The sequence below is a fragment of the Leuciscus leuciscus genome (genome assembly GCF_965113295.1).
Source record: "Leuciscus leuciscus genome assembly, chromosome: 7".
Classification (NCBI taxonomy): Eukaryota; Metazoa; Chordata; class Actinopteri; order Cypriniformes; family Leuciscidae; genus Leuciscus; species Leuciscus leuciscus.
Window position 1 is genome coordinate 33,714,651 of NC_138731.1, and position 25,787 is coordinate 33,740,437.

General features: G+C 37.4%; 1 protein-coding gene and 1 long non-coding RNA gene across 4 annotated transcripts in view; one reads left to right on the plus strand and one right to left on the minus strand.

Annotated features, from left to right (window-relative positions):
- Window positions 1-25,787, minus strand: part of LOC309503239 (neural cell adhesion molecule 2) — a 213,748-nt gene that overhangs the window by 57,738 nt on the left and 130,223 nt on the right. For all 3 annotated transcript variants that reach the window (XM_082175944.1, XM_082175943.1, XM_082175945.1), the window contains exons 2-4: window positions 14,126-14,200; window positions 9,742-9,948; window positions 199-342 (exon numbers count right to left, since the gene is read on the minus strand). In XM_082175944.1, the coding sequence (XP_082032070.1) occupies window positions 199-342; window positions 9,742-9,948; window positions 14,126-14,200 (426 nt within the window). The remainder of the gene's footprint in view (window positions 1-198; window positions 343-9,741; window positions 9,949-14,125; window positions 14,201-25,787) is intronic.
- Window positions 21,139-22,864, plus strand: LOC309503259. The gene is made up of 3 exons (XR_014207584.1): window positions 21,139-21,164; window positions 21,636-21,708; window positions 21,787-22,864. It is a non-coding gene; the product is annotated as an uncharacterized lncRNA (long non-coding RNA).

A 25,787-nucleotide genomic window follows, 5' to 3' on the forward strand; every position in this document is an offset into this window, starting at 1 on the left:
AAATCCTTAACAATGACAATACTTTTGGCATTTATTTATTCCTTTTTTCTTTCTTTTTCTCTTTCTGAAATTATATCCAGAGCAGCATGAACTCTCCGTTAACTTTCAACAATTCAAGTGTTCACAGACAATTATATCTATATTCTAGCAATTATCTTATAACAATATAGTTGTTAGCCGGTATGACAGATTACTTACTCTCAGTATCTTCAATGATCTCCACGTTGTTGTAAAACCAGGAGACCACAGGCACGGGGGAGCTGGTGACATCACAGACCACTTCAGCCACATCGCCCTGTCGAAACTCCTGAGGAGACCTCACGTCTCTGAACGTCAGCTTCTCTGTGGAGCAGGAAGGAGAAAGGTTACGTAAAATGCTACTTGTATAGGGTACTTGTATAGGCGTACCAGGGTAAAAGGCTCCTTTGTTTTTATTCTCTTCTAAATTTTCCTTGTCAAGATGCACGGGCAGCAGCGCAAAGTTGATTCTGTGCTAATTCTATTATTTCTGAAAGAACATGTGACACTGAAGACTGAAGTAATGGCCGCTGAAAATTCAGCTTTGCCATCACAGGAATAAATTAGATTTTAAAATATATTACAAGAGAAACTAGTTAATTTAAAATTGCAATAATATTTCAGTATTACTGTTTTTACCGTATTTGTTATCAGCCTTGGAGAGATTAAAGGTGCTGTAGGACATCTGGGAAAATGCTAACTTTAGCCTGATAGCACTAAAAGCGTACGTTCCATCCTCCCTGCAAAACGCCGTCCAAAGCCACACATGCTGAAAGCATGAACGCGCACAGCCAAGAAGACCAGATACAACGTTACTGCAATACCAATATCATGTGCCATTCACTGGTGAGAAAACTTTTTAGTACAGTTAGTAACACTGCAATACCAAGTGTAAATAAATTATTAAAAACATAACGTAAAAAAACAAAACAAAAAAAACAAACAAACCAGAATTAGATGCAGCAAGTTTTCGGTTTGTTTAGCTAGCATAACTTATCAGTGTGTAATCGTATTTCTTGCATGACAGGGTTTCCACAATGAGAGTCTGTTTGGCTCCAATGAAGATATATAGATCGTAGATCCTTTGCCAGCGCCACTTGTTGTCGGTTCAGAAGGAAAGCAAGTTTGTTTTGGTCTCACCAATTACCTGTCTGCACAGCATACATGAACACGCTAATGACTTACTATGTCTGCGTGAATAGCCTGTGCGGTGGTGTATGCAAACACACATTGACCGACAGGGAACACATGCTATAGGACCGTTCAGACCGAACGCAACGATTGAACGAACATTTTATGGTCCTACGCCTTCCACAGACAACATATATTTATATAAATACATTTAGACCGCTTAACAGAGTGATTGCTATCCGGATATGAGGAGACTTTCAACCAGCATAACAAAAAATGTTTCTGCAGAGAGCCAGCTACATACCACTTTAAGAGACTACTTTCAAAAACCTTAAAAAACCTTAATGTTTCCAAACTTTTGACCGTTAGTGTATATTAAATTTATTTGTTTCTGTATTAAAAAAATATATATTTTATAACATTTTAATGGCCGTATATTTATTGATAAAAAATTAATTACACACACACATATATATATATATATACATATATATATATATATATATATATATATATATATATATATATATATATATATATATATATATATATAAATATATAAATACAGAAAATAGTGCAAACTTTGCTAAAGTGATTGATTTGAACAAGTATTAACTTAGACATCATTATTTAGACATTATTTCAGCTGAAGTATTTGTATCAATACTTTGAGCCTTTTGCCACATGCTGGTGAGTCTTTTACCCCGTGTGTGTGGTAAAAGGCCTACCTTGCCACCTCATATTTGATATGATTTTTAAACAAAATAAACCACTTTTATGATTTATTTTCACACAAAATCTGCTGCTCCATCAATGTTCACTAAAACATATTTTTTTTTCTGAAATCATACACTATGAGATTATAGTGAAAAGCAATTTTTTTTAAGGCCTTGGCTTTAGCCCCATTGTATGTACCGGTACTAGCGTTCAGATGTTTGGGGTCGTTGAGATTTCTTTATTTTGCGTTCAGAAGTTTGGGGTCAGTGAGATTTCTTTATTTGAAAGAAATTCATTATTCTATTCTGCTAGGACTCATTAAATAGAGCAAAAGTGTCAGTATATAATACATCTATAATGTTACAAAATATTCCTAACCCAAACCCTAACCGTTAACCCTATTACCCTAACATAGTAAATGTAATAACATTTCACAATATTACTGTTTTTCCCGTATTCTGATCAAATAAATGCAGGCTTGGTAAGACTTCTTTCAAAAGCATTTAAAAACAGTAGTGTATATTCAATGCTACATGATGGTTCTGTCCAAAACCCAAGGATGCTGCAGTGTTTTTTTGTGATGGTCCCTCCCAAGGGCATTGGATTCAGAATTGTAAAGCACCATAATGCCACATCTGATCAAGAACACATTTGAGTGAGCATAAACAGGAAATCCTTAGCAGAAACATTATCATAACAAACAAACCAACCAACTGCCAAACTGCATGCACTAGATTGTGGGATTATATCAAATGCAGCGAAATAAATATCTTGGTCAGATAAAGAAGATTCCTACTAGACAGGATGTTACAGAAATTTGAAGCCATCCTTTCTCGGGATACTGCATAAAACAGTTGGCTACCCCCAATTGAACTATCATATCTAAACCAAAGACGTAACAATAACTACACTCAACCTCATTCAGAAGCATATCCACTATATAATCGTAGTACTTCAAATTAATCATATCCCACTGCTGCTATACTTTATACCTACTTATTTAACGGTCAATTCGGTTTTTACTTGTGGTATTGTCTTTTTTTATTGTCCATATTTAGTGTTGTCTACTATTAGTCATTGTGTTTGTCTACTGCATGTGTAACAGAGTTTAAATAATGCTGTTAAATTCATACTTAAATTGGGAAAACTCGACATTGGCTGTTGTATCACTCGTATTTGTGTGCATGATGTTGCGGGGTGGAGCTACGTCACCACCAGCAGAGTCTCACATCTCTCGCTGCTGGTAAGTCGCATCAATAATTGCTGCGTCATAAAAATGTAGTTTAGATTGTTTTCAAGTGCAAGGTTGGACTTTTATATTACACACAAGTTTACTTCATTTGACTGTCAGTTCCTAGTTATGTCAGTCGAGTCAAATATGTGTTATTTGCGTTATTTGCAAATATGTGTGTCAACCTGCTTGTGAACTCCGAATCTCTGTTTATTTCATTTAAGACAGATGAATGCACTGTACGCTAACCAGCATTTGGTCGTGTTTGTCCCAGGTATGTTTTATATTCGGATTTGTCATGTTCTGTGTAAAAATATATTAGATGAATTGAGTGTTAGCATTAACACATGCGCCATTTTAGGTCTGCGTTCTTCACTTTTTGTATTTCAATTATACAAAAATATGTAAAATGATGGTTACTTAAGTTCATAGTTTCTCTGCTTTAATGTGAATTGATGAGAAATGAGAACAGAGACAGTGATTTATATTTAATTTCTTTAATGTATGTTTTATTTTGAGTTTTATTCCACTATATCTTCACGATCACTTTGTAAAATGTATATTCAGCAGTCTCACATCTCTCGCTGCTGACATCTAAGCAACGTGATGCACTGTATGCTAACCAGCTTTTGGTCGTGTTTGTCCCAGTTTTGTCTGTGACAGGCCCAGTAAAGTGCAATCTTGAGTGAACATCCACCTGCTCTCAGTGTGATTCCATCCATACAGACACACACAGTCACATTGGTGCCGTGACCCGGAGGGGAGTGAGGTTTAGGGGGGTGAGTGTAACGGAGGCCAGCTAGTAGCCTCCTTGTTAGAGAGCCTGACTCTCACGCCGGAGCTCTGGGTTCGAGGCCCGCGCAGAGCGGGGTGAGTAGGACCTGGGTGGAGGAGTTACATTGGTGCCGTGACCCGGATGATAACAGAGGCCAGCTAGTAGTCGCTGTGCGAGTAAACCTCACTCCTCTGATCTCAAAAGGCGCTCTTGCGACAGACACTAGAGGCTGCAGTCTTTAGCCTCCATGTTAGAGCGCCTAACCCTCACGCCGGAGACCCGGGTTCGAGGGGCGAGTAGGACCCAGGTGGAGGGGTTACACATGCGTCACTGTTGTTTCCTGAAGGAACTGTGCTTGGTTTTATCCATTGCCATGTGATGTGCTAAAAATGACAATAAAGTTGACTTTGATCATTTGATAAGACAGCATTTTCAGATTTAGAACACATCTGTATCTGTCTGAGCCATAGCTAAGTTGTTAGTGCACATGCTCTGATATGGTGTCATAGTGCTTATGTAGAAGATGCTAATTCTATTCTACCTTGTGTACCATTTCCTCCTCTCTATACTGTGCAACTCTTTAATGACATATAAAACACACAAACAAACCTGTCCAATTAAGCTGGATATTGCTAATTGTTCAGGATGGGGTTGTATGTTGGCTGGAAGTTGTACAGATTTGTACACTTCAATATTTAGTACACTTTGATAACAGTTGAAACCCTAGCTGTATGTAGATGAAAGAAACAACATGAGGGCTTTGGAATCCTAGTTCAGACCCCCAGTGAGAAAACCAAAGAAAAATCAACGAAAAACAAGGGACGTGTCAACATCTATGTCTGCTTGTCATAAATCAGGTATGCTTCTACAGTACATAGTCTCTGATTATTCACAATTTACAGCCACATTCTGTTTGTGTGGGAAGCTGGTGTAAACAGCTGCTGCAGCGCAGTATAAGGAAATGTGTCTTCAGAGGGCTGAGAGATGCTGCACACTCTCATCAGCACAGCAGCTCTGCGTAACGATCTGTGAGTCATGTCTGTTTACACACGGCTCCCACTGCTCCAAATACAACTTCTAATGGAACAGGCAAATGCCAAGCCTGGTACAAAGTCAGCCACAGAGAAGCACGCTTGTGAAATATCTCCTGAAAGTTTTGCAACATCCATTAATTATACACACCGAGGATTAAAATATCATTCCTGTACATAAAAAAAAAGAAAGAGAATTTCTGGTGAACATTTCATGTAGACTTGTTTTACCCCTGTGTTTCAAGCCTTTGAAGTCGAACCCTTGAAAGAGAAAGATTTCCTCAACCTTGCACCTTTTCCTTTTTTTTCCACTTTGTCTGTGCTTGGGATCTCTCGCTTTCATACTCGTTCTTTATGACCTCTTCCCCATTAATTTCGAGAGTTTAACAAAGGAATTACGATTTATTTCCAAAAGGAGAGTTCTCCTGAAAATGTATTGTAAGAATACATTTTGGACTATGAGCAGGTTGCTCTTTTCTATCCAATTACAATGAATGGGAAATAATGAAAATCTATGAAAATATTCCTTATGATTCTTGCATTATATTATCGAGTCTTTAGAAGTGTATGAGAGCTTTGTGTGATGAATGTTTTTCAAACATTGTTTTGTCTACTGTCTTATTGGACCAGCATTAGTATTTATTGCATTAATGCAACTTTATTGCATTAGTATAAAGTTGAATTAAGTTTCACAATTTGAGCCTGAAGAATCTTGACATTGTGGTGTACATGACCTCGTCCCCAAAGCTAAACATAATCATTTCAAATGTATATATATATATATATATATATATATATATATATATAATAAATAAATAAAAACAATGCTGTCAATATGTCAATACTGCATGTTTTTGTGTCTATCTGGAATGTAAGAAAAAATACATAAATAATACGCATGAGATCAAGTTGTTAAAATACATCAGGTTCCGGTTAGGGGAAAGAATATACAGTTTGTGCAGTATAAAAATCATTATGTCTATGGAAAATCCTCATAAAACATGGCAACCCAACGTGTGTGTGTGTACATATGTGCTTAATGTATTTGTAAACATTTAAGGAACACTTTATATGAATGCAATCAATTTCCGCACCTAACTAATGACATTTTCTGATTTTATGTGACTTAAGTGTGAACTATTTACTCCCCATAACCATTAACTTCTACTTTACTACTGGTTTAAATGACATGGTTAATAAGTTGTTAACAAAGCATAAAACATTATTTAACTATTTATTTATTATTTAACTTTATGAGTTAAACAATAACAATTTTGTTAATTACAGTGACAGTGAATGAACAACTCACTATTTATAAAACCTATTAATATACTAATGTAGAGGCTACACGCTACAGTATATAACTATGAATTAACTATAAAATAGTAGTTTGCAAATGATTTATAAGTACTTCATTACTGTATACTTATTAGAAAGTGCTACTGATAGCCTATTTGTCCTGGAAAACAAGACATACTAGGAAATCACTTTTTGTTATAAACTCACTGGCTCTCAGGTTAAAGAAAAAAAAGAAGAGTTCACTTCAAAATGAATTATTTTTTTTTTGTCTGGTTACCGACATTCTTCGAAATATCTTCCCTTGTGTTCAGCAGAAGAAAGACATTCATACAGGTTTGAAACAACTTGAGGTTGAGTAAATGATGACAGAATTTTCATTTTGAAGTGAACTATTTCAGCTCAGCTCACTGGAGGAGAAGATTAGCAGTTTTTCACATAAAGCTATAGACTTCACAAGTCTTGAAATATGGTACACAATTCATAGTTATGATACTTTTTTTGGCACTTTTGCATCTTTGTTATTAACTTGAAAGCCATTCATCATGTATTGTAATTGAATAAAAAATACAGCAACTAGAACATTCTATAATATTTCTCCTGTTTGTTCCACAGTAGAAAGTAAGTCGTGAACTACTGCTTTAAATGCACCACTGTAAGGCATTCGATTTGGTTGTGACCACAACACAGCTATTCTCTTTTTCTTAAAGTGAAGTCCTCCCCCTATCCCTGTCGCTTTTCCCCTATTACTGATGCTGGTTTTCTCCCTGTCGTGTGGCGGCAGCTGTCTTGTTGTTGGGGGAATTACATTTAGCTTTACATCAACAGATTTGTCAAACATCTTCGGATGGAACACGTCCATTTTCCCTGCATTGTGAGGCTCTCTCTTTGAAAGCTTTTGGATGTCCTATTCAGAGGGAAATGAAAACAGCTATTTCAATGGCAGCTTTTCCAATGGTGGAAGGTTTTTTTGTGCTAACACACATAATGTCCTTTGCTATGTAATGGATTCCTAAATAGTTGTGCCAAGATGTTGTTCCATTGTAATCTGCATCAATATACAATACTCTTGAATTGCTTTTATAGTCGGGACATGTAACAGCATGCTTCCTTTTAATACGCTGAATAAATCTCAATGTAAATGTATGATCATTCGAGGTACAAGTTTGCATCAAATCTAATCTCCAAAGAGAACAAATGAGGACAGATGGAGGGTAACTGAATTTTTTTTTCTTCTTGAGATGCATAAAAAAATAAAAAAATCTTTGTATTGAAATTGAAATGATGTGTCATTGGAGACAAAACAAACTTTTTAGGAAACACACAAGTGTGCCGATGCCATTTCAACACATAGACCTATACATTCAAAGAAAATAGGTGACTTGAAATGCAAACCTCACTGTCACAACTTTACTTGCCCACATGAAAACCCTTTGCTGATTTATTTTCTCTGCTGATTTGTAAAATAGAGCAAAAAATAAAATAAAAAAAGTATCTGGGCATCTGGTTTCTCAGCACAGATGTGAGTCTATGGACTCTGACACTGATGGGACGTTGAAAGGGACAGCATCCCCACTGCTGAGAGACCACAGGCGTGCCATGAAGCCTCGTATCCCCTGGGTGGATTCTGTGTGCCGAGTGCCATGAGCAGGTGGGAGAAAAAGCTGCTTGCTTTTCATGCTGAAGAGCCCCACAGTGTTGAATCACAGGCGATTTAGAATCTAAATTCTCACAATTCTCTAATTGGTTCTGTCTCCAAACACCAGCAATACAGTAAACACTTTAGCATTAATATTAAATGATTTGTTGTTCTATGGCTAACTGAGCCGCGGTGCTCGTTCAGGCGATGCAAGTTCAGTTCTGGCTCATGACATTTCCTGATCCTCACTCCTCAGTATAGTACCGAAAATACAGTTCAAAAGTTTGGGGTGAGTAAGATTTTTCTTAATGTTTTTGAAATAAGACTCTTATGTGCAACAAGGCTGCATTTATTTGATCAAAATGTAATTTATTCCTGTGGTGGCAAAGCTGAATTTTCTGCAGAAAAACTGAAAATTTTTTTTGGTTGAAACGGTGATAGCCTATATTTAGGATTCTTTGACGAGAGTTCAAAGGAACAGCATTTATTTGATATCAAAATCCGTTTGTAACATTATAAATGTCTTTACTGTCACGTCACATCAATTTAATGCATACTTTCGAAATAAAAATATTCATTACTTTAATAAAAAAATACCGTACATATACACACATATACATATATATATATATACATACAGACCCTTTCCAAAAAATTTGAATATCATAGAAAAGTTTATTTATTCCCATAATTCCATTCAAAACGTTAAACTTCCATAGATTATAGATTCAGGGCCCACAAATTAAACGATTTCAAGTATTTAGTTGTTTATTTGTACCTAATTTGGGCTTCCAGCTCATAAAACCCACGAAAACAGGATTTCAAAAAATTTGAATATTACATGAAATCACACAGTAATTACACAGTGATACCATGGTCATTGAACCAGGTTTTGGTTATTTTGGCAGTGTGGGCAGGTGCAAATCCTGCTGGAAAATGAAGTCAGCATCTCCATAAAGCTTGTCTGCTGAAGGAAGCATGAAGTGCTCTGAAAATGTCCTGGTAGACGGCTGCGTTGAGTGGACATCACAGTGGACCAACACCAGCCGATGACATGGCTCCCCAAACCAACACAGACTGTGGAAACTTCACACTGGACTTCAAGCATCTTGGATTGTGTGCCTCTCCATTCTTCCTCCAGACTCTGGGACCTTGGTTTCCAAATGAGATGCAACATTTGCTCTCATCAGAAAAGAGGACTCTGGTCCACTGTGCTTTATTAAATCCAGAGTCAACGCAGCCGTCTACCAGGACATTTTCAGAGCACTTCATGCTTCCTTCATTTTCCAGCAGGATTTGCACCTGCCCACACTGCCAAAAGAACCAAAACCTGGTTCAATGACCATGGTATCACTGTGTAATTACTGTGTGATTTCATGTAATATTCTAATTTTTTTAAATCCTGTTTTCGTGGGTTTTATGAGCTGGAAGCCCAAATTATGTATAAATATGTACAAGTATGTGCAGAAACACTAAATAATTTGATGTATACATCTAGACCAAAATTAAAATACACAAATACACTCATAAAATGGATTTCTGCTGATTGTTCAACATTGTTAATTAAGATATTGCAATATAATTCTCAATCTTAAAAAAAAAAAAAAACTAATTTATTAACTTATTTTTACAGTAACATTCTAGTTATTCAAGTTTTTTAACAAGGAAAAGTTGTAATCTTTTTAGTATATATAAAATACTTTACACCTAAAAACCGAGGAATTCATTATTCAAAGGGCATTTTGTGTTGCTACATTATGGGATATGTTGGTATTTTACCCCGAGTCCCCATTAATATCTGATCCTATTTCAAACGCATCTACATACAGTATGCAAAGTTATAAAACCATGATGGCAATACAAAGTGTGTATGAGCAGATTTATTTGTGTGTTTGCTACTTACGGTAGATCTCCAGCACCACAGTGGCCTCCTCTGTATGTCCCTGTACATCGCTGGCCTGGCACCGATAGATTCCAGCGTCTTCTATTTTGGCATTGTAGAGGGTGAGTCTGGAACGGATACCTTCATTGTGCAGTGCCACCCGCTGAGACGGGACCATCCGCTCCCCCTGTGGGTTATACCAGTCCAGATTCACAGGCTCCCCGATCACTACAAACACACACACGGTAACGGTCATAGTGCGGTACAGAATATAATGACTACTTGACAATATTGCACAGGATTTGATAAAGCATAGGGCTGCACAATATTTAGTTTTTTTTAGTTTTTCTGCAATATTTATTGCTATATGAAAAGATACAGCAATTTTCAATTATTCATTCTAGTGTGTAGGCTGATTTTGGGAATGCATCTGCATAAAAAAACAAAAAACAAAAAATAAAAAATAACATATATGTGACTTACTCATATTTCAAAATCCTTGTAGGGCTGAATGATTTTTGGAAAAAAAATACTAATTGAGAGTTCGAACGGGGTTTGCTTTTTCCAAGAACCAATTCTTTCAGTAACCAAAACAAAAATATCTTTCCATGTAAGCTTTCATAGGACAAATTGCCACTGGTTTTGACCAATTCAATATGACTGTAAAATAATAATAATAATAATAATAACTATTATTAAATTTAAAAAACAAAACAAAATAAGAAATATTTTTAATAATACCAATGTACTATAGTAAAAAATAACTTTATTTTACCGTAAACTTACAATACTAATATTTATGTCTTAATCTCATTTTCAAACAACTGTGTGGCACTGTGTGTTCATTCACACCCACGCAGAAACCACTTCACTCTGAAAACTATATTTGCGCATACATTTGACAATCACACAAAGCCATATTGCGATATTGATTTTATTTTTGATATACCATGCAGCCCAAATACAGTATGCTCATACCCAAAGGGAAACAACTGGACACGTTTCACTGCCATTCCATTTGGTGCTGCTAGTGGTGCAGAACTTCCCCTTTAAGGATATCTCTTAAGCCTCTGGTAGTGGTATACACTCTCTCCTTGTTTCTCAAACACACACACACACTGCGATAAACAAAACTCGTCATGCGCTTTGCCCTGCAGAGACTGGCTGGCTGGACCCACATTTGGTACCAAGGTGCTTGGCGCTGTAAATCCTGCTTTGCTGGAAGGTCATAAAAAGCATCAGCATGGTGCAGCACTTCTCCGTTCAAAGCATCAATCAACTGCACAACAGGGGCCTTCGGCTGCACAACGGGGGAGCGTGAGACTGCGGCTCCAGGCAGACGGGCAGGCCGAGGATGCAACCGGCCCTGTGATGCAGCTCTGCCAGGGGAGAGACGCTGAGAGCGGGCAGGGGGTTATCAGCGAAGGAGCAGAGGATGATCTGCGGGACGTGAGGGGTTCAAGGAGAGGACATGGCAGTATAATCTCAGTCCACTCAGCAGACGCTGGACCATGGAGGAGTTGCTGAAGGGGTAAGGATGAGATGTTAGGGGTTGAAGGGCTCAGGGACAAAGCTTAGCGCACTTCGCTGGTCACATTAAATTTTCTTCGCTTGTGAATGAAGTTTAGTTTTAATAATTGTGGTATGGTGTAGTGGTTAAAGATGTAGGCTGGCAGCCAAAAGGTTGAAGGTTCAAGCTTTGCAAGGGGGGGATTCATGAGATATTAACACTGTGCCCTTGAGCAAGACACTTAACCTACTTATCCCGGTGAAAGAGTACTGTTAGTCACTGTTAGGACCGCACGATTTTGCATAAAACATAAAAATAATGTAACTTTTTTGTTAATGGAAAAGTGTGGGTGTTCATAGGGTATTCTCTTTACAAGACTTTGTCAAAAAAATTATGCCACTTGTGTTTTCATAGGTCACATTTTCACTGTGACTTTTTTTCTTGCAATCGCAAGTTTACTGTACATCTCACAATTCTGACTTTTTTCCTTCAGAATTCCAAGATATAAACTCTTAATTGCAAGTCATAAAGTCAAAATGCGTGATATAAACTCACACTTCTGACATTTTTTCTTGCAATTGCGAGTTTATATCTTGTAATTAAGATTTATTACACACAATCGTGAGTTTATATCACGCATTTTGACTTTATGACTTGTAATTAAGAGTTTTTATCTTGGAATTTTGAAGGAAAAAAAGTCAGAATTGTGAGATGTAAACTTGCGATTGCAAGAAAAAAAGTCACAGTGGCAATGTGACCTATGAAAACACAAGTGGCATAATTTTTTTGACAAAAACAGAGTCTTTGAAAAAAAATAAAAAGTCAGAATTGCGAGATGCTTCCATACTATCATGATGAGCTGCACTTGTATAAACGAACACAGTGCTGAGCTTCACTCAAAAATGGTAGGGCATATATATAATTAAATCACAGCCTTTGTGATATGACTTTTGCATTAAGCCATTTGACAAAATCAATTTTATTTCATTATGTCGTGGAGCTCTGTCACTGTACATAAAATAATCCACTAAATGAACACACTGAGCCTATGATCCATTTTAGACATCAAAGACACTTTATACTGTGACCTGTTTATGTTTTCTATTTCAGTATGCACTCTTTGCTAAAAATTGTCTTTTAATCATTCCTCAACAGTTATCCACCATCATGTGCAACATTCACTTTTCTGGAGCAAATTATTTCCATAACATGCAGCACAGAAATTAAAGCCAAAAAAAGAACTTTATAAATACATCAAAGCAATATCCCTGCATATCCCAAAGCTACAGTATTTTGGAAGGCAAGCATGCTGGTTTGTCTCAGCTAGTTCACCTGAAGGTCTGCAGGGCATGTGTGCACCCTCCATAATATCTCCAGACACATACCAGGTGTGCTAATCACTCGCAATCTGGACGGAGTCCAGCAGGGGTCAGCATGCATCACCCTGTCAGGTAGTGCCTGGAGCTCACGCAGCAAAGCCCTGCAACCTGACTACAGTAGCTCAGCCATGTGGAAAAGAAAAACAACACCCAGCTTCACCACAAAACATAATCTACCCCTGTGCACATGGATATCCATACTCATGTCCAAGCACAACCTTGCCTGCAGTCTGCAAGAAGAGACAGGCTTAGGATCTGCGGTTTACAGGCAGAAACCGACTGGTCTTAAATGATAAGTAACTTTCAGCAAGGGAATTGTGCTGATTTTTAGTGTTTAGACTACAAACTTTTTTAAAGGCAAGGGCCCCCAAACATGACATTGCTTTTTGGAGCTTCAAAAACGTGGACACTATTCAGTTCTATTACATAGCATGGGAAAAGCCAGGATATTATTTTATATAACTCTGACTGTGTTCGGCTGAAAGAAGAAAGTCATATATACGCCTAGGATGGCTTAAAGAAGGGTGAGTAAATTATGGAATAATTACAATTTTTGGGTGAACTATTCCATTAAAATAAATGTTTTATATTCGAATATATTTTGAAATGTAATTTATTTCTGTGATGGCAATGCTGAATTTTCAGCAGTCTTCAATGTCAATCATTCTAATATGCTGATTTTGTGAGCACGAAAAAAAAAATTATGTTGAAAACCATTGTACTGTTTAATTTTTTTTAGAAATGGAAAAATAATTTGATGTATAGAAAGTTCCAAAGAACATTTAATTTATTTTAAATTGAAATCTTTTGTAAAAATATAAATCTTTTTAAAATCAATTTAACAGGAACTTACTTAATAAAAGTATTAATATATAAAAAAAGAATAATAAAAAAAAAAAAACGTACTGACCTTGAAGTTTTAAACAGCAGTGTGTGAGAGTGTGTGTGTGTGTGTGTGTGTGTGTGTGTGTGTGTGTGTGTGTGTGTGTGTGATATATATTTAGCTTTTTACTATTGCAAACTATGCCTGTCAATATAATGAAAAAATGTGATTACTGATTTTGACTGCAATAAAATCAAACTCAGTAACTGTGATAAACATAACAAAATAAACATAATTGATCACATCAAATTTTAGGTTAGCCTGGTAATGTTAATAGCCCTTAAAAATATATTTGGTAAAATGTCCTCAAAGCAACCTATTACAGACCCCTGAAGGTCCCCACCCAGTTTTAAAAAAATAAATAAAATATTGTAAAACAATCAATATAAAAACAGCTGTCAGTCCAAGAAAAAAAAAGATTCATACACACACAATCAGACAATTTGCCTTGGTCATGAAGAAAGCCTTAGTCTTAGTATTCCATACTGCTTACGACAGGAGACATTATTTAAGCCGTTCAACCTAAATAAACGACTACTTGAGTTAGCACTACGTAAATTGTGTGCAGTCATGCATCTATCTCATCTACATCAATGTCAGACACATGATCAGTGATGCTGCGAGAGTTCTGACCTGTGCATGTGAAAAACTTGGACTCTCCGACGCTCAGCTCCACCTTTTTTAGCGAGATTGACACCTGGAGGACACCTGGAAAACAAAGAAAAAGAGACAGAGAGAGATAAGAGAGAGGTAGCAATCAAAAATTCAGTGCACGAACCGCAGGTACAACAAGAGTGCTTCACATGTTCCTGCCACAGAAATCACACCAAACCACAGGCGGCACAAAAAACTGTCTTTGCAAGCTGGAGAGATGAGAAGGTACAGCGAGACTTCTATAAGCCCCCTCCCAATCACTTCAATCAGGCTAGCCAGCCTGGAACATCTAGCACCTGGTACAAAAATAGTGAGGAAAAGAAAAGGACACAAGACAGACAAAGCTTTGATCTGCCTTTTTCTTTTTTATATACGTGGTCTGTTCTTGCATTGCATTTCGCTCTCAGGGAGGAATCCAGTAAGAATGAACTGCACCTGCCGGCAATGTCATTTATTTGAATGCGTTGTCTGTGTTGTTTTAGCATGTGGTTCACCAATTTAAATAGTTTGAAATGGAACTTTTGCAGAATGTCCAAGCTGCTCTTTTCTACACAATTAAAGAGAATAGTGACAACTAGAGCTGTCAATAACTGTATATTTATATTTATCTGTTGCAATGACAAAATGATGTCAATGACCCACATCTGGCTTTGCATAGCCAGATGTGGGTCAGAACTATATTAAAAAAAATCTCTTTTTTAGTAACTCTATTCCATTATTATGGATAATGATTATGATATTATGATAATAATTCATAATTTTAAATATTTGGTATATATATATATTATATATGATGTATATCGTAGTGTTTAAAACCTTTGTCGTCTTTTTGCTCAAACTAAGACGACAGAAGTGTTGATCACAGAGCTACTATTTGCAGATGACTGCACACACACAAAAGTAGACCAGTTACTCCAGTTACTCGTCTACCAGAAAATATCAGCCAGAAGAAAACCGCACATTGCACCTGATGTCTCAGATCCAAGTTTACAAGGCAGTTGTCCTCAGCACTCTGCTGTATGGTTCCAAGTCATGGGTCCACAGAAAGCACATCCGACTACTTGAGCGCTTCCATCAATCGTGTCTCCATTCTATTATGGAAACTCAGTAGCAGGACTTCAAGACAAACACAGAAGCTCTGGAAGAAGTGGGCTTGCCAAGCATCGAGACCATGCTACTACTGCGTCAGCTTCACTGGGCAGGACATGTGTTACGCATGGATGACGGGAGGCTGCCGAGAGCAGTGTTCTATGGGGAACTTTGCCAGGGCAAGCGAAATCGAGGAGCCCCACGCATACGCTATAAGGATCAGCTGAAGCAACAGTTGATGCAAGTTGATATTAACCCCCAAGATACTATGTGGGAGGAACACAGTGAAAACTGTCCAAGTGAAGCATAAACGAAAGAAAGAATTGGCTGCCCAAAGACAGCTACTGTACCCGACCTTTCCCTGCCCCATCTGCTCTAAAGTCTGCAAGTCTAAGATAGGCCTTTGCAGTCACTTGAGAGTAGTCATTTGAGTTTGGGATGACATGAGGGTTTATGAGTTTTCAGTTATTGTTTTCCCCTTGAGAACTGCTCAGTACCAGATGAAATCACCATGTTCTTCTTACCCGCAGAGCCAATCATACGGAGATGACAGTGAGAGGTCCGAGGTTCCTCGTTAAAAGTGCTCTGTGAATTTGTGGCTCAGGTAGAGGTGAGGGCAGCGGACAGCATATGAATGAGAACACGAATGCATGCTGGAGCTGGAGCATGAATGTGCGAGAAAGCAGACAAACTCCTTGAGCTGGAGGTCTCTCCGTTCATCCGAGAATGACCAACTCGTGTTCTTTTTATGATTTTCGCACATCGGCATGCAAGAGTCAAGAGCAAACTGGACAAACGTACACACTCGCGAACACACAATTAAACACACACTGACGGAGCTCATGGGGGAAGCACTGGCATCTGGCGTAATGATTAATTACAGCACAGTGGGGCTGGAGCTAGTCATCTGGATGGAGACAAGTCTGAGGGTATGTGAGCTGCTGCCCGTAGCAACCAGAATATAATTACTCCCCAAGACTACATTGGGAGAAAAAAAAAAAAAAACAAGCCTTCTCATTAAGTTTTTTTTTTTCTTCACTTATTGTACTGTTCAAACAATATTACATATTTGGTGTCACAAGTTAATGAACAAAATTACACTTAATATAGTGTAAAAATGATTTGAAGTCATTATTACATTGTAAACTTTAAGTCAAGCACATTAACACCTGTAATCAAAGTGTATCTCACATTTGACAAAACATTGATGAGAGAGGATGTCAGGCAAACTGCCTGTGCTATACTTGCAGACTCGCTCTCCTGGAACACATTTCCATGTGTTTGATTTATCATAAAGCCAAATCCACCTCAAGAAATGTCAGTGTGTCAAAGAAAATGCATAATTCATGGATATAAATATTGATCTTGATCTAAATTTTGCACACACGTCAGATAGACAAGATAACGAGCCCCTAAAAAGACAAGTAGCAGAGGTGGCAGTGATGTAATCCAAGACTATTTACTGTTCTTTTGATTAAAGGTGCATTGTGTAATATTTAGGAGGATCTGTTGACAGAAATGCAATATCATATACATAACTATGTTTTCAGTGGTGTGTAAAGACCTTACTTAATGAACTGTTATATTTTGATTACCTTAGAATGAGCCATTTCTATTTACACACTCCGTGGCTCCCCATACATTGAAATGTGCCGACATGTTTCTACAGTAGCCCTAAACCAGTGGTTCTCAATCTTTTTTGGGCCAGAGCCCCCTATCCATTATAGATGGTATTTTTTGCATAAATATTATGCAAATGGTATTTTATCCATACACTTTTGAATGGTATAGTCACAGTGCACACAAACAAACAAAGAAATAAAATACATATAAGTGAGGCTCATTCTTTCCCTGGTCATTCTGACATACTCTCACCTGCCTTTTTTTATCGCCAAGTTTGAGCTCTGATAGCATGTGGGTTATCTTTGACAACTTCCCTCAGAGCCAAGACTGGAACTAAATGTAATTAAAGCAATTAATTACTTCACACTCACACGAGAGTCGGTTCTCTGATTAAACCTAACTGTCTGTCAGCCAAATAATCTAATTAAACTGATATGAATCAACAGCCATTGGAGCAAAAATAGAGAACACCACTTTTTTCACCAATTTACGAGCTGAGAGAATGAAAAGAAAAAGAAAATACACTATTGACATATCAGACCACCAATAGGGAAAATCCTCTTTTTTTTGTGCCATTAAACATGTCTATTTCAAGCAGCGTGTTTCGCTGGTAGTGCGTATATAGCTCCCTGAAAACAGAAGAGCACGGGAGAGTGCGGGAGTTGTAGAGATGAGTTGCCAAAGCAATTAGATGTGCAAATGGAGAGAGCCAGCCACAAATGTGCAGGCTGTGCCAGAATAAATAAGTAATGCCCCAAAATATCAATACCTGCCAAAAAACAAAAATAAAAAATTACTGAGCTATAGCAGCAAGAAACTTCTGTAATGATAACTAAAAGCCGTAAAACAAAGTGCATGGGTCCTCATAATATTTGCTCACGCGGGACCCCAGACCAATAAAAACAGTCTGAAATCAATGGAGGCCTGAGGTGCAGACATAACTCTCTGCTTTACTGTAATTCTGTGGTGTGTTTGCCATTCCGAACAAAATGCCTGTGTGGAAGAAGTGAGTTAGCGGTAATTAAGCAGGCAGCAGTGCAAAGCCCCCAGGCTGAAAGGCTACACACCAGTCATTTAACAGTGTGCTATGCTTTCTCACTGCCACTGAGATCATTCTTATCTTTAGAATGAGTTCCTCTTAATGAATCGGTCAAACTGAATCACAAATAGGTCTGTCTGAACCTGACGCTGATTGGCTACACTCTTAAAAATAAAGGTCCCAAAGGTGGTTTTCACAGCGATGACGTTGAAGAACCATTTTTTGGTTCCACGAAAGAACCTTTCAGTGAAAAGGTCTTTAAATAACCATTTTTTTTAGTGTGAAGAACATGAAAAAAATCCACTATAAAGAACCTTTTGTGGAATGGAAAGATTGGATGTTAAAGGTTCTTCATGGAACCATCAATGGCAATAAAGAACCTTTATTTTTCAGAGTGTAATGTACCACAAGACAGGCCCAAACCCTTCTTAGCGGCCATCATGAGCTGTGATATCGAAAGTTGCAGAAAAATGAATGAATGAATGAATGCATTAATTAATTAATTAATGAAAATAATACAGCGAAAGTAAACTGGCAAAACAGGTACTTTTGAACAGCTGTAAAGGGCAAAAGATGCTTTTGCCACTAAAATTCTTACAACTACAAGCAGGGGGGTAACATGAGAAATACCCAAATAAAAAAAAAATATATAAAAAATAAATAAAAAAACACAAACAAGCATGCCCTAAATAGTACTACATATTTCAGTGGAATTCCCTTTTAGCAAATCACTGAATCAATTCTTTGACCGGATTAATTTAAACAAATTCAAAAGATCCAATTTTCTAAAAGTTGTTGGACTTTTCAAGTTAACTCACACCAAATGGACTCATATGGAAAAATCATACCTTTACTTGTAAACTGCCAGCAATATTCACTCACTTGTGCAATCATATTTTCACATAGCGTCAAAAGAATTATATGTGGTTTGAAAAGTTGGCTTTCCTCATTGGAGGCTTTCCTATTAAAGTGGTTCCTCTTTAACCTCTCCCTCCACAGTCTGGACCTGTCCACCTTGTCTGAAGGAACTACTGGATGGTATTGGGCATTTTCACAACTCTCTTTCCCCTGAGATAAGACTGGATTCTACCACATATGTAATTTAAGTGGTAGAGAGAGGATGGCTACATTGCTCCCTCTCTCCTCCCTGTCTCTTTCTGTGCATTCCCTTGCACCTGAAATGTCAGAGTAAATGACTACAGAGAGATCTCTCTCTGTCCCCTCTGCCTGCTTACATCTCTCTCAGAGGAAATAGAAATGACCAAGGTGTAAGTTACTGATAACCGAGACACTATGTGCTACACATGGAACTGACCAAAGTTAGTGGTTTAACAGAGACTAGATGTAGTTAGAACCTTTGGGATCTGTTCAAATCAAATCTTTCAGAACCCCGAAAATTGTCTGGGGATGAGCGTTTTCCCAAAAGTGCTATCTAATTATGTTTCAAACCAGCTCTGTAAGTCGCCGAAATAGATTCGAGCGGCAACGGAAAGGGTCAAGCTCTTGTGAAACTCTCATAAACAGAGCCAAAGGAGAATTGAGCACGAACTTCTTTTCGAGGAACCTGCTGGGGTTTGTAGGTTAAGATTTCATTGTGCAGAAATTGAATCAGACTCTCCGTCTACCGTGAGAATTTATTATCATGGCGGAATTGACACCGGCTGACCTGCTCAAATAAGGGAGATGTGAATGAGTTGAATTCGACTCTTCAGGCTGACAATGCTGCCAGTGCGCTTGCTGTATGAAGAGGGACAAGTCTTATCTGCTTTAACTCAGTGGCTATATGACTGAATGCAAGGCGGACGCTCGTACTGAAGCCAATCAAGTTCTGAATGCATGAAAAATCCTTCTCTTTTGTGGAATGACCAGAACCCACACAGAGGATGCTAACTCTCCACAATGCAGATAGCTGAACAAATGTGCTTATTCAGCCCACACTGTAAAAACTAAAGGAGCCTCAAATATCCTGTCGGATACTCAAGGAACTTCAAAATGTAATTTAAGTGCCTCAAAGCTCTTTCTCCTATAGTAGGGTTACTGGAGGAGCATTGACAATCTTTGAGGTTCTTGCTGGAACTTATGGGATCATTTAAGCACTTTGTATTTAGTTCAGAGGTTCTGGAGTCACCTTTTCATTACCATGAGACCTCGAAGTGCTTTGGGGGAAAATAGAGGAACTTGAATGCAATAAAAGGGTTATTGGAAGATCTTTTAACATTTAAGTGGTTCCTGGAAGATCTCTTATGTTAAAGCCAGCATCTGGAGGAACCCAATGGTTCTGTGAGGCCAGAATGAGATTATTATTATCCTATTATTATTATTATAGGCTACTTAAGTTTGATTCAGTATACATACCCAGGTGTAAAAGACGTACTATTAAAAATTTACTTGAGTGTGTTTTTAGTAGGCCTACAATACAAATATACCTGAATGCATTTTTAATACATTTAACAGTAGCCTACGTCTTTTTCACCTGGGTAGCTTACATTTATTTATTATTGAATAAATAATAGTAATAAAATAAAAAAATTTACCTACTTCTTCATAAATTATTATTTGAAGAAGAAGAACTAGGAGGAGAAAAGTTTTATTCTGTCACGAAACTGCTGCTATTCCTCTGCTGTCGTGCTTCAGTGATCCTCGCGCTGCTCGCGCGCAACAAAGCTCAGCTGATCGACGTCATCGGGTAACGGCTCCTCTCATCAAAGCTTCCGCCTTTTGTTCGGCTCTCCGTTACAAGGTTTGTAAACTCGCCAAATAAATATAAATACAGAGTCTACTCACTATATATTCAAACACACATATATATAAACTAAATTTATTATACATTACTACTTTTTTACAGTGTTTACCACTCGTTTATTGCACAGTAACTGGTATGAAGGTTTTAGCCGCGATGCATAACTACGTTGATCTAACGTAAGTTAATGAACAAATGGAAATTATTGACTTATTGTCTTAGATTGATTTAGTCATTCAATTCAACATATTCTGTAAAACTGTGTCTTCAAATTGCTTATATAGCCTAACTAATTTAGCTGATTCCTGCTGTCGTCATTGGCGTTTGTTATGAATAACAAAAGCAGGTTAATATAGTTTGGTCTGCTTTTGTTTAGCCTAACTTTACTTACTACAGGTGCCCTCTTTCTCTCAAATACCATTTTAAAGCCATTTACTGGTCAATAAATATTATGTTGTGAATAATCTGCTTTGTTCTTTTGTTTCCCCAGAACAACCAGTACATTTCAGAGGCAACATTGAATTACAGTAAGTTACCTATACACCACATGCACGTACTTTATTACTATGAACTTTCTCTGTGTGAAATTGTATTGTTTGACTGTGAACTTTTTTTAATCAATTATTCTCTGAAAATCTTCCCTCATGCTCCAAATCTCATTCATGTTACTCAGAAAAAAAAAAATATCACAGGTTTGGAGCTAATAATGCTATGCATTTTTTTATAGGCTATACCTTAATCATATGCATTTGAATAGAAGACATTTGAACCCTGAATTATAACTTCAAGTTTAGTCTTTTTCGACAAAAAAAAAAAAAAAGGAAAAAGCTATTATATGGCTTCAGAAGACTTACTGATTATTTTTAGGATCTTTTCTGGGACATTTTTGGAGCTTAACCATTTTTACATAAATTGTTGCATTGAATTGAACTAGACAAGTGTACATAAGAATAGTTTGAATGAATTACAAAAAAAAATTATGCTTGTGTTTCATGCAGTGATATTGAATGGTGACGGGTTGTATTATGCCTGAGATCTGCTTTCGGGTTCCACAGACAGAAAGTCAAACAGGTTTGGAACGTCACAAGGCTGAGGAAATTAATTAATAACTTTAATAACCTTACTAACAGTAAATTTTATACTTTGCAGGGATCTCGGTAAGCTGAAATACAAGTTTGATCAAGAATAAAAATCCTCCTGTAGACCTGAAAATCACTGAAGTGCCTGGACCATCCACCAGAAAAGAGGAAAAGCAAACAGAAAATGAAGCTGATGCACCTTTTCACTTTTCTAACTCGTTAAGTACCTCACGTGTCCCTTGTGAAGATTTTATAATTGATTGCATTTTATGTTGCATCGAGTGAATTTTGTGAAATTACACAGGCAAAAAGGTCCATTGACCATTGTCAGCAGTGTAGCGATGTAATGTATGAAGCACCACACAAAATTGTCGATCGTGTGGATTCTTATTGAAATGACTGAATTCACCAGTGAACATTCACAGAACAACAGATCATTTTACTGCACCTTAACTCTGTTAAAATGGAAAATGTTTTCTGCTTGTTGTGACATAAGGAATATACTGTTTCCGGGTCGAAGCCTCTACTTCTACTTCCTCTATCTTGTTTCTAGATATTGAGAATACTCAACAACCATTTATGGGAACTGTTGATTCAAGTCACACATTTAAGCTTTTCAAAAGCCATAGTGTACATAACAGTCTCCAGTCTCACGGCATCCCAGACTTCAGCATTTTATGATTCAAAATAGCTGAACAACTAAACCATCTGAGATTTCGGAATAGAGATAAAGGTTAGGATCCTAATTTTAAGGAATATTACAGCACAATGAGTGTATATTAGCACTGTTTGTTGTTTGTTTTTGGCATCTGATAGAGCTTTTGGACTTGGAAACAGTGACGTCAGACTTACCATCGGACTGAAACACATGTTTTAAAATTAAGTGAAGATGGACATTTTTAATTAGTCAAAATTGTTAATTTTTTACATTGATTTATTACATGGAACGTGTTTTCCATGCATTTTGTTGAGATGTCTTTTCTTGTGTAGCCTATTGTATACACATGGTTGATTATTCATGTTACTTATGTATTATACAATTTTTGTGTGTGTGTGTGTATTCATTGATATTAATCTATTACTAGCTTTTTTTTCAAGTGCATGGAAGTGTATGTATTAAAATGGATCTAAAATATGTAATAAACAATTCTTATTTTGTATTTGGTTCAGTTTGTTTATTATAATATAAGTTAATGGTGGTAACCATAGTAACAACATGAAATTAATTTAATACAAATAAAATAAAATAAAATTGAAATTTGGTTCCTGGAGGCACCCACAGTGGTTCCACACAGTGCCTTATATAAGAGTTCCTCAGGAAACCTGTGTGGTTCCTCAGAGAACCGCCCCTTTTTAAAGGGTGCCTAGAGGATCTACAGATGGTTCCGCCGGTGTGGCAAAGTGAAGAACCCCAAAAGGTTCCTCCAGGCACCTTTTATTTTTACAGTGCAGATGACCTACCATTAACTTTTTAGTCCATTATTTATTTTCATTTGTCGCACGTATTGAGAGTTTTGCCAGGCGTAAATTTATGTTCTGCATTCAATGTGTTTACGATATAAACAATTCCAGAGAGATTTCTGACAACAGGCTTTATGCTTTCCTTCTGGATTGAATTCAGATTTAAATTAGATTATATGTGCAATACAGTGAGAGACATGCTGGAAATGTTAATTGTTTTCTTTCTCCCTGCTGTCTGCTTCCTGCTGTGTTAATTAAATGCAAATACAACACTTTTTTATGTGTGATGAGAGCTGCTTTTCTTCTCCGTGTGGTATTAATCTGACAGAAGGGCAAACATGAGCAGAGAAAAGGGAGAAAAAAAAAAGAAGCTAAATTTAAAGAGGCCATTCATAGCCTTCCCAACGGATCCCTTCTGACTGGACTGAAGTCTTTTACCAAGGCCCCTGGTAACTGGAGCCTGACCTTACAGTTTGTGTGGCACATGCAGTGTGAACTGATTTGTGAACTTGTCACAATGTGATGCTGGCTTTGCAAAAAAGCTGTTTCTGGAAAACGGGGGAGAGAACTATATTGCAGCATGTAAGCAAGAATTGTTAGTCATTTCACTTGCAAAGATGTTTATCAATTGTAAAAGGTCATTTTTGTTAATTCTGATTCACATAGAGAATTCTTAAAGTAGCAAAATCAAAGAGAGAGTGGAAAAGGACCATGTAAGATGTAAACCTCAGGGGGGAAAAGTAAAACAAACTAGTAAAACTAAACCTGAAATAAAAATAAATGAAAGCTTAATATAAATATAAAACATTATTTTTTTTAAACAATTTACAATAGATTTCCTACATTAGTTCACATTAACTACTAATGAAAAATAATTATTCATTATAATGTTAATTTCAACAATAAAAAGATGTACCTAACGTACTTTTTGTACTTACTTAACGTACTTTTTGTACCTAACGTACACACAACATAATTCCGCGCCCCGTTTCCTTATTCTAGAGTTGAAGACAGATTGGCTTAAGCTGTCTCCTTTGTAGACACACTGTTGATGTCTAACACAGTCTTCAATACTGTCAATCAGTGTGTGCCAGAAGGACTGTGCCATTTGTCAGCCCCAAACAAACAGTGAGGAATACTCACCACGCTTGTGTAGCACTGACACAAATAAATACATTTCTCTCTTCACTCTTCAATCTTCTTTCTCACACCCCACTGGCGGTCTATCGCTTCAGCCCTCTACAAAAATGAAACCTGTCACGCCGATACATCCATTCCTTTATCCCCTTCAACTCTCTTCCCTGTCCCTACAGCAAAGTCCAACTACTCCGATCTGCCTAGTGGCTAAATGATAAATACAAATGCGCTGAGTGTTTTTGTCTTTGTAACGTTAATTGAACAGTTTGTAGAACATCAGAAAGGAAGGGATGTAAACACAGTGCGGCAGTGTGTCAGCACTCCCAGCAGATCCAGTGCTATGTCATACACTCCCCCATGCTGGGACGCTGTCAGTAAATATTAATAAGCCACTACATCAACCGAGGGTGGTCCCCTGTCACCAGATTAGCATAATCAGTGCAGTTAAAATGGCCGCCCTCCTCTGAGCAGGGGAGGATAATGATGCTGGTTGAGCGCGCCCTCGCACGGGCTGTGATATACGGCAAAGTCACCGGATCCTCTGCCGTCACTGTGTGATTTGTGGAGCGGGGACTCGTGGTGGATGAAGGAGGCCTCTCTGGGATTGAGAGCCGTGCCAATCACTCTGGACACTGATTGGATTGAACACAGACTGGCCCTGTGGCGCAGGCTCAGGTTACGTGAAATGTTTGTTTTTGTCTAAGCTGATTGCTAGTTTGATTTCAGTACAAGTGGCCAGCCAATCAGAGAGGTGTATACCTTAGAACCCTGGGAAAGGCTAAGGAAGGGTCATCAACATAGATGAGATCATCATCATGGAGAGAAATGACACAGATTAGGTATGGAAAACATGATTAGTGTGTTATTGCTGTTTCAATTAAGACTTTAATGAAATTTGAAAATTCAACAGCTGATTTTTCCACTTACCAAATGCAAAGCAGTGCGGTCACACTAGACTTCAAGCATGCAAAATCAAGTCAGACACCACATATATGGCCAACAGGATATGATGGCATGCTCTATGGCTTCGGTTTGCAATAACTTAAATAGTATAACTAAATATAAATTATAATAACTAAATATAATAAATATATTATAAATAATATATACACTACAATTGAAAAGTTTAGGGTCAGTAAGATTTATTTTTGTGTGAGAATTTTTAAAGAAATTAATAATTTTATTCCGCAAGAATGCATTAACAGAACTGATCCCAACAGAAAAGAAAGTTTAGCAGAGCTGAACTTTATGCAAAAATGAAGCGAAACTATACAGCGACTGCCAACGCGAGTGCAGATAGAGATCCACCACCTGATACAGTTAGTGTGACCTTAAACAGGAAAAAAGATGTTATATTTGATTTAACCATTACTGAATATAAGCCGTACTAGCAGGAGTTCCACTACTCAGCACACAGCGGTTCTCGGGCCTATTTATACGCGGCGTATAACAGAAGGAACCCTTGTATTACTA